A 9,968-nucleotide genomic window follows, 5' to 3' on the forward strand; every position below is an offset into this window, starting at 1 on the left:
AAGACAATGATATGAGGGTGACAATGATCATAGGCTTGGATCATCACCTATATATTTCTCTGAAATTGTTCCTGTAGCTGGGAGCAAACTTTTGACACTTGGGAGAGCAATGTACATTGTTGGTCACGCGATGTTAATAACTGAGACATTGTGGATGGCAAAGGGTCTTCAAGCAGTTGTTTAAGCTGACACAAAAGCTTTGAGGCTTCAGAACCACTGGAACAATTGGGGCCAATAAGTCGAAGCAGTTTACAGCTGTGCTCATGAGAAGATGGCTGGGTTGGAACCGGGGGAACAAGAAAAGGGTGCTGAAGTAGTTCAGGGATCCTCCATCTTTCATTGCGGTCCCAGGCAAGGCACTTCCTCATAAGGTCCAGAAGCCAAGGGTTGGAGACTGGTTCATATACAATTTGATGGTTAGGATCTGTTATAACTTTGAACTTGGCCCAGAAGGTCTTGTAGTCTGCAAAAGGGGTCCTCCCGTATACCATCTGATAAAGGATGCAACCAAGGGACCAAATATCTGATGGCCGACCACACTTGATAGTGTTTCCGTCTGCATCAGTCTCATTGCACATGAATGCCTCTGGAGACATGTAACTTAGTGTACCCACCTGCAGAGTAGATTACAGAAAAGATAAGCAAAAGCACATATACTGATTTAGTAGCTATCCATGTACCCCAACAAATAATGATTAGTTAGAAAGCCAAATCTGCTTAAATAGAACATTGTGAAACCATCTAGAGAGAATATATACTTGCTCATTCTCTCAAAAGAGGAACAAACTCAATACCCTTTTCTTGACTGTTATTAACAGACAACAACAGACAGCACCTCAAATAAAGTACTAAATTACATTAAAAAGGGAGGCTAACCTGCGAATCCCGTTGGATGTTGGTTGTATCACTCATTATAGCTTTAGCAATCCCAAAATCAATTAGCTTAAGGGAGCCTCGCACAAGCAGGAAGTTGGCTGGCTTCAAGTCAGAGTGCACAATACGCTCTTCATGTATGGTGCTGACTGCCAGAAGAATTTGCTATAATGTTTTCAACAGAAATGGTTCAGTTTTCCGGATTAAAGACTAACACAACACAAATTTAGGCCATAGACCTTTGGCAAATCTTACCAGCAAAATGCTGGAATATCTATACATACATGTTTGCTTCAGAAGCAGTAACTAACTAGTGAAGTGTAGAATTCACATAACGGTAAAGAATCCAAAACAAGTGGTAGAGGATAATACTTTCATGGAACTTTGTTTGTACCAGTGCAATCAGTCCATTATCAATTCACTACTCCAGAAATCATGACACTACTTATACTCATGTAAACTTGATACAATAGCTAAAGTTTTCCAGATATTCACCGCATCTTAGGACAAACATACAAGAGTATGGGCATATATGCTGGCTCCGGGACCTATCATCTAGAGGCAGTGTCACAGATTCTAGTGTAAAATTGTGGAGTGGTCGCTAAAAAGATTCAATATTTTTTATAAGGAAATAAGCTCATTCAAATGTCAATTTCCACACATACTCAACTCCCAGAAAGAAAGTGAAATTCAACCACTTATAAGGTGTTAGGCCCATTCAAAACAATCACTAAATAAACAAATTAACTACCTCATCATCAAAACTATAGAACAACAAAAGAAAAAGGGCGAACCTTTTAGACAATCATCCTTTTGGATATAAAACAAACACAAAGTAATGCATAAAATTATCAATTAACAAAATTAAGTTGTAGCTCAATACCTGCCAGTAGAATCGTAGCCAGTTCTCATCTATGGTCTGATTCGAGCCATCCATTTCCTTCCACTTCTGGGAGAGCATGTGAGCCAAATCAATTTCTCCATATTCAAGTACCATGTATATATACCCATCATCCTTGACTCTGCCATCTTTATTATTTATGGAGCCACTCAATACTGCATGCAGTAAAGCCTTATCTGTCACCTAAGAATGATAGTAGGTATTAGAATATATATTCAAAAGTAGAACTGGGATAGGACATTATCATTTACGAACCCAGATAAGAAAGTAAATGAGAATATGTCAAAGCATGAAGCTGATAGTGACCAAACTAATTACGGGAAAAGGGAAAAATATGTCCGAAAATAGTTAAGATGCATTCCTGCCAACTTAATATGATACTGAAAGTTAAAGTGAAGATAACTAGGATTTCCAACTGTAGTTATGTAAGTAATACTCGGTCCTGATTAACATTCTAAAATGATCATCAACATCACAGGTACTGCATAAGACTTGTTCCAATAAGAATGTAAGCCACAAAATTCACTGGATTAAACGTCGAAACCGTATTGCTAATTAATTTCATCATTGATATAAATCATATAATGTCATCTTTTGGGCTACTTTCTTTCGCTAGCTCAAAAACAAATCAGCCACCTAAGCAGCTAGGACAACCTCAGTGCCACCTCAACCTTCTTTCAACGCTCTTTGGCTATTCATTTGCTCAAGTTCTTACCACCATTTGGCCACCTTTTGCTCTAAGTATTAGTCATTCTTTAGAGCAACCTGGTTGGCCAAGTTAGACCACTTAATTTGCAGTGAGGTAATCTTCTAAGAAAAGAACGTAAAGAAAATGTAGGTTGAATCTTGAATTTCAGCTTGACTTCACTAGTGTCTTAGGTCCTCATCTCCTTGCAGGGACATAAAAATTTGAATTGCATAGGTATACAAATACAATAATTCATGCTGTAAATGTACAATGATCTGAACTTTGTTAAAGCAACAATGCCAGGTAGAAAGTTAAGTACCTCATAGTCTATAAGCTGTATGATGTGGCTCTTTCCTTTCAGCTTATTCAGATATTCGATCTCCTGACAAAAACCAAAAGCGGTGGCATAGTCACGCCCTTTCAGCTTGATTTTCTTAAGTGCATAGATTGTACAATCTGATGATATGACTTTATGGACCTCACTGCTGCCTCCGCTACCTATTTTTCCAAGCCTCTGATAGAGCTTCCCATTAACTTTAATAAACAAGTCAGAATCTTTGTTCTTTTTACGAGCTTGTGCAACTTTACCACTTACAGCTTTTTCTTGTTTTTCTGATTTTAAAGGCTCAGACTTTGTATCAGAACATAAATTTGGGGGCAAAGTAACCTGAGATCGTGCACTGGCAACATCTTCTGCACATGCCTGGGCTTCAGTTTGCTTCACATCGACAACAGAAGGGTTTTCCTGATATTCACTCTCTAAGCCTTTTTGCTCCTTTGAAAGGATATATTCATTTTTTCCATTTTGGGTATCAACTGCAGAGGTCAAAGGTTGGGTTGCAACAGCTATCTGGGGATTGGACAGTGCACCTGTGCCCCTTAAAGGAGCATTTGATGGTTGAGGATTTACATCAGAATCTTTCAAGGCTTCTACTGCCATGTGAGAACCACGATTCAAACTAGAACAATAAGTTGTCGACATAGGTGCAGAAGTAGCATGGACAGACGTAGTAGTGGCACATGATGGCCCGACAACTGAGGATTGAGTCATAGGCTGGCTTAAGAAGTTCCTAAACTGATGCAACTGATCTTGAGCTGCAGTTGTTCTCTTCGCCAACAAGGAAATCCCACCATCAGACTTCAAAGAGCTGTCCGGTTCTGTATTAAGAATATTATGGTGCTTTGAGTCATGATTTATGACACCTGATGCCTCTGCTTGACTAGTAGAAACCCACTCCATTTCTGTCAATGCAAGTGAACGCATATGAGATGATAAGGTCTCTGATTGAGTGGTCATATTATCATCAGCCCCTGTTGATAAAAGGCAAAAATATTCGAAGCATAGCAACAAATTCAAAATAGTATTTTGCACACAGCATCAATAATAATCACAAAAAGGACAACGTCACAAAGAGAGCTGTCTAAGAATCATGGAGATCAAAACCAGAAGAGTCAAAAGAAGTATGAGAATCTTACCCAAGGAAGAAGCAAGAGTTCCAGTTGCAAATTGGACCTTCTTTTGAGCATCAATCCCTTGAGACTCAAAACGACAGGAAGACATATCTTTAGGACCAATGTCAGGCTTGGTTTGATCTACCGGCACATCTAAATTCTCATCAAACGTGTGCGTGATACTGTTTGAATGGGAAACCACCGTAACAGATGCATCTTCCAGACTTTCCTTAGCAATAGTAGCCACGTCGTGTTGCCGCACAATCGTCTCCTTTGCAGTACTATCCTGACCCTTTGTAGCTTCACCTCGTGAATCATTTTTGTCAATGTGAGTCGCACTTGAAGCCGAACTTTTAGTTACTTCTCTCCGAGGAGCCAACATGCGCTTAGGCCTTATGCTTGTCTCTGGTGAGTAATCCGCAAAAATCAGCACTTACGGAATATGGGGACACATTCACCCATCAAACTCCAAAAAAACTAAAAACTAATTCCCTATTCCAAAGAGAAATGCTATAATTCAGATGGTTTGTGTTAACAGCTAAGAATCATAATTTCTTGAATCCCCAATTCAGAAATTTGGGGGTTTTACCCAAAACAATAAGTAATCCAAGTCCTAAACTTTATTGAGTATAATCACAGTAGAGCCCTAACCGAAAAAGCCCTAAATTTGAATAACAAATCCAGCCCCAAATTCAATTCAGATTCAACAAAACCCTAATTCACGAGAGAGTGAGAGGGAGTGAGAGGTACCTAGTGGGCGATGGCGCTTGAGGGCGGCCTGGACGCTGCGGAACAAGTCGGAATTAGAGGAAGAAGACGAGGAGGAGGAAGTGAAATCGGAGTTGATCGGACGCATCAAGTTCCTGGCGTCCCTGTCCATGGCGGGATCTGAGTGGCATTTCTAGGGAGGGAGGAGGGCAAAATAGGTATTCGAGGAGAATACGGAAATGGCGGGAAGAGATTGAGGTTGGGGCATGGTGGATTGGTGGTGGTTAGGGTTTTAAATCTCCATGAAAGGGCGGAGGGAGAGAGACCTCACACTCTGCTCGAGAGGGAAAACCACTGGGATTTTTGAAACACTGGGCCTCTTCTCTTGCTTTCAATATCTTTGTTGGGCCTTTTATTGGGCCAGTTCTCACAGGATTTGGAATTATGTTTCACACATTAGAGGCATAAAACCTGCTAACCACAAATTGATGAAAGTTGGGACTTGAACTTTTAACATGAGAGTTTCATATTGATCAGCCCAATCAACTTTACCACACTATATGGTTTTTCACTAGTTGTTTCTTATTCTCGCTTTTTCTATAATAGTTTTTTTTTTTCTCCGGATATGTAGGATTCATGGACCTAGAGAGAGAACTTGGGGATTATATGACAAAAAGAAGTAAAGAACATAGAAAAACGCTCATGGCTTTGATGAGGACTTGCAACAAACAAGAAAATAAGTTCAGCGAGATAGATGCAAAGTAAGTAAGAAGATAGCGCCTAATTAGCAGCGAGGAAGAATGATGAGGTTGCCATGAGAATGATGAGATTCATATAATACCAGAAGTATGTGCAGATTAATAATGCACGTAATTGACCAACTTGGTAAAAAAGAAAAGATATGTAAGATTACCAACGATTCAGGATGGGGTTGGAAATTTTGAACTTCAAAGCTAGCTATGGCCTTATTCTTAATTAAGAACTATGCTATGTTAGATGATAACTAAACATCGTTCTAGTGAAAAATTGAGTTTGAATTCAGCTAGATCAAACTTTGATCCCAATGTAGCAAAGAACATAGATCAATAATGGCATTCATTTTAAACTCTAAACGAATAAAACTAGACAAAATCGGAATATGGATACCAAGTTTTGAACTTGCAGTTGCTTGCTGCTGCTGTTTACTATACACACTTCCAACATCTTTTAGTGATTAAATCTAATCACAATCTGGACACTTGCATCAAATGTGCTCATTTAAATTTCAAATGGGATTACTTGGTATTTGGTATTATTTGGGATTATTCCTCCCCCCCCCCCCCCCCCCCCCCAAAATTTTTCTTGTCATTTTTCCCCCACTCAAACATCTTTCTGATCCTAAATACAATAATAAAAAAAGGACCCCATATATCCAATAACTACACTGTTACACATTGAGTTTTGAATTGTTAACTCAGAGCTCCATACTTTGTACTTACTTAACAACGGTCGGTCACCAAAGCAAAGGCTCTTCTGTTAAAGCTTAGCAATATGAAAAGCAACAATGGCCAGATTTAATTAACAACGCAAAACCCTAATGGTTTATAATAGTAGATGGCTTTATTCCAAAGCATATGGGCATTGCATGATTTTGAGAGCAAAGGGAATCAAAATGAAGCAGCTTTTTTCCCCATAAGGAGTTGAGTTTTACACCATTATTGTGTAATTAGTATGTTTACCTTATTGTGCGCTTTGCTTTGCCCTAGAAAAGTCTTTCCTTGGGGTTAGAATGGTTACTAATTAGCCTAGTTTACGGTGTCACCTGCCTTTGCCATAAATTGCTGTTGGCTTTGTGAAAACGAGCTCCCCGTCAATATGTATAGAATAACACATTTGACGTACAATTACAGAAGTTAACTAGAGTAAGAATTTCACTCTGAGCCCTAACTAAGGCAAAGTAGTTTCCTTAGAGACATTTATGTAAATCCATTTCGAACAAACAAAATGTGGATAATCGTTCATTGCGAGCATACATAAAGATTGACTGGTCATATTTATCTGTGATTCAATTGAAAGAGAATATCAATATAAAATTCATGTGTGATCGTATATATCTAATTATTTATCGATTGGCCAACTATTTCACTACAAATTTATAGCATTTTACCTTGATTATTAACTTAATTGTTATAGGAATTTTAGTAACTCCTGACGTAGTATAATGATTGGACGTCAGTGTGTGACTTGCATGGTTGATCATCAAGTTAGCTACAATTTCATCATATTTTTGGAAGACTTACGTTAGTGTAGGATTCAAATCACCTGTACCCAAATACTGTGTGCCAACCCTATGCCTGCAATGTCATTTTGACATCTGGCCACTAACTAAAATCAGACTAACACCGTCTAGTCTCTGTTATTGTTCCACAAACAAAAAAAGACAAAAGCAACCAACTGAAGTTTTCAATTCTTTTTCTGGGTTGATTTTTTCTTCTGTCCTTCGCTGCAGTTCAAGTTCGACGATGCTATCAGGAAGGATATGAGAGATTCAAAGGAAAGGTTTGATCATTTGGGAGGGCCAGGGTGTGAATAGCAGAGTCGCCGACGACATCAATCCGAGATGAGGAGAGAGGCAGAACAAATGAAGTAGGTGGTCTCCGAAGTGAGGGAAATAGAAATAGCAGCTGATTGTTAGGCCCAAGAGATTGGGTTTTGCTGTTGCAATTGGGAATTGGTAATTTTTGGATGATGAGTGTGACAAATCTGGTGAGAAAAATTAGATTTGCAGATGGGTAATAAGGTGAGGGCTGCAGATTTGCAGATTTAATGGCATCGATGAAATAGATATTAGATAAAATCTCTGTTTGTCTCCTTGTGTATAGTCATGGTTTGAACTTTGAACGCGTTTGTCTTGGTCTATGAATTGGGGAATATGAACAAAGTTAACAGAGTTAGAGTGTATTAAGTTAGCTGACAGGTGGCTAAATATCATTGAAGGCAGAGGGCTGGCACATGCTATTTAGGTACAGGTGATTTACTTCCCGTTAGTATACGATTACGATAAACGAATCAATTTATTGTATATGGATGCTAATTGCATCATTAACCAATCAATTTATTGTGCAAATTATGAAATAATTAACTGTTTATAGACCAACACCTGTGCATATACAAGAGCCCCACATAACCCTAATCCAGAAGCACTTTTCTACAAAAGCCAATGGAGCTCCCTTGGCCTTTCCAACCCCACTCTCCTCTCTCAGTTATCATGTCTCTGAAAGCACCCCATCTGAAACTCTGAAACTAAATCCCCAAAACCCCAGCAATAGCTTAGCTCAAACATCATGTCTACAACAATGGCCAAACCCAAAAGCCAAAGAAAACCCACCAAGCCAACCCACCAAAAGATCAAGAAACAGAATCAAAACCAGAACCAGAATCCCCAAAATAAGCCAGAGATCAAACCACCCTATTGGGCTGTTGTAAGAGGCTTACTGACTTGCAAACATCTCCAAGCAGTTCAGCTACTACAACAAGAAGGTAAGCATCACCCACAGAAACAACAAAGTGAGCAACTAGCAGCCATGGAGGAATCCAAGAAATGCAAGAAAATGAGATGCTCTGGCTCATTATGCAGCAACACAAAAATCACACACCGGCCTGAGCTAGGATCTCCTGAAATCCACAAGAAAAGAGCTTCTTCAATGGGCTGCTCCTCTAGCAGCACCAATGAAACTTCAAGCAGATCCATGAAGGCTCCTCTGCATGAGCTCAATGGAGTTGTCTCTACCTCTTCTTCTTCACTATCCGCATCTTCAAACATCTCATCTGCTGGTGGGTCATTCAGAGCAATGCCTTTCAGAAGATTCTCAGGTTGCTATGAGTGTAGAATGGTGGTTGACCCAGTTCTTGGTTTCACCAGAGACCCTTCTCTTAGGGGAAGCATTTGTTCATGTCCTGAATGTGGTGCCATTTTCATGAAAGCCGAAAACCTGGAGCTTCATCAAGCTGTTAGGCATGCAGGTACATAGTTTTCAAAAATACTTGATTTTCATTTAAGGCACTGTTAATATTCACCTCGCACTCGTGAAGCCATCGTCATTCTTCAAACACAAAGTAAATGCATGCCTCATTACTCTCCCTGCATTATTAACATGACCCCGAAATTCATAGCCTTTTTTGTATGCGAAATTTCATAAAACAGTTTCCGAGCTTGGTCCAGAGGACACGAGCAAGAACATAGTGGAGATCATATTCCAATCCAGCTGGCTCAAGAAACAAGCCCCTATCTGCAAGATCGATCGGATCCTAAAAGTCCACAACACACAGAAAACCATCTCCAAATTCGAAGAGTACCGAGACTCCATCAAAGCCAAAGCCACCAAGCTGCAGCTCCCGAACAAGAAACACCCACGTTGCATTGCCGACGGCAACGAGCTTCTCAGGTTCCACTGCACCACCTTCGACTGCTCTTTGGGCCTCAACGGCTCCTCCAACCTCTGCAACTCCATCCCAAGCTGCAATGTCTGCAGCATTATCAAGAACGGCTTTAAAGTTGATCGGAGTGAGTTGGCCGGAAGTAGTGAGATTCTGACAACGGCGACAAGCGGGAGAGCGCATGACATGGCCGAGGTGGCGGCGGAGGACGGCCGGAGGGCGATGCTGGTGTGTAGAGTGATAGCTGGGAGAGTGAAGAAAAATGCGGATGGACAAGGTGGCGGTGGCGGTGGTGGTGGGGTGGAAGAGTACGACTCGGTGGCCGGAGCTGTGGGGGTGTATTCGAATTTGGATGAGTTGTATGTGTTTAATCCCAAGGCTATTTTGCCTTGTTTTGTTGTCATATATGGAGGGTTTTAGGTTTCATGTCGACTGGTAATTAAGAAAGAACTAATTATTCTGTTTTGAGTACTGACTGATTGATCTGTCTGGACATATCTTTGATTCTCTTCTAAGATTTGGTGTTTTCTGGGAAGTGAATCATCACTATCAGCTTATCGATCACGACCACATGAGCACCCTCTTGTCTTTTTGTTACATATGTGTAGCAGTTGATGCAAGAAACAATAACAAAACCGCTCACATGTTCATGTGTCTCGTTGATCCGGATCAACAACTCAGATTAATTAGATCTGAATTGTTGTTTGTATATCTTATCATTCTTACGTCCATATCTTAATTACTTGGTAGCAATCATGCGATTAATCCAAATGTAAGTCATTTGAACAATATGTTGTCACACAATTCAGCCAATTCTTAGAAAGTTTCTGCAAATGTAAGAGTCATTTGGACAATGTTCTTCAAGAAACTCAATAAATCCATAAAAAATCTGCCCCGAAAGCATCCTCATGCAGTGACATACATTAGTAG

General features: G+C 40.0%; 2 protein-coding genes across 2 annotated transcripts; one reads left to right on the forward strand and one right to left on the reverse strand.

Moving 5' to 3' along the window:
• LOC101294731 lies at positions 1-4,794 on the reverse strand. The gene is made up of 6 exons (XM_004292629.1): positions 4,665-4,794; positions 3,939-4,319; positions 2,782-3,704; positions 1,757-1,957; positions 877-1,038; positions 1-614 (listed from the first exon to the last, which is right to left on the reverse strand). Exons 1-6 carry the CDS (start codon positions 4,792-4,794, stop codon positions 48-50), a joined length of 2,364 nt encoding a protein of 787 aa, XP_004292677.1. The 3' UTR covers positions 1-47.
• Positions 4,795-7,788: 2,994 nt separating this feature from the next.
• On the forward strand, positions 7,789-9,458 carry LOC101294815. Its single transcript, XM_004290785.1, has 2 exons — positions 7,789-8,624; positions 8,806-9,458. Exons 1-2 carry the CDS (start codon positions 7,946-7,948, stop codon positions 9,456-9,458), a joined length of 1,332 nt encoding a protein of 443 aa, XP_004290833.1. The 5' UTR covers positions 7,789-7,945.
• Positions 9,459-9,968: the final 510 nt, after the last annotated feature.

This window comes from Fragaria vesca, linkage group LG2 (assembly GCF_000184155.1).
Source record: "Fragaria vesca subsp. vesca linkage group LG2, FraVesHawaii_1.0, whole genome shotgun sequence".
Lineage (NCBI taxonomy): Eukaryota > Viridiplantae > Streptophyta > Magnoliopsida > Rosales > Rosaceae > Fragaria > Fragaria vesca.

What these genes read in the sequence shown, in the direction of transcription:
- LOC101294731 (XM_004292629.1), bottom strand. Translation starts at nt 4,794, where the DNA reads ATGGACAGGGACGCCAGGAACTTGATGCGTCCGATCAACTCCGATTTC. An exon ending in CAAGCGCCATCGCCCACTAG is followed by an intron (nt 4,320 to 4,664) that starts GTACCTCTCACT and finishes ATTACTCACCAG; the next exon opens with AGACAAGCATAAGGCCTAAG. An exon ending in TACAGCTTATAGACTATGAG is followed by an intron (nt 1,958 to 2,781) that starts GTACTTAACTTT and finishes TATCATTCTTAG; the next exon opens with GTGACAGATAAGGCTTTACT.
- LOC101294815 (XM_004290785.1), top strand. Translation starts at nt 7,946, where the DNA reads ATGTCTACAACAATGGCCAAACCCAAAAGCCAAAGAAAACCCACCAAG. An exon ending in TCAAGCTGTTAGGCATGCAG is followed by an intron (nt 8,625 to 8,805) that starts GTACATAGTTTT and finishes TTCATAAAACAG; the next exon opens with TTTCCGAGCTTGGTCCAGAG.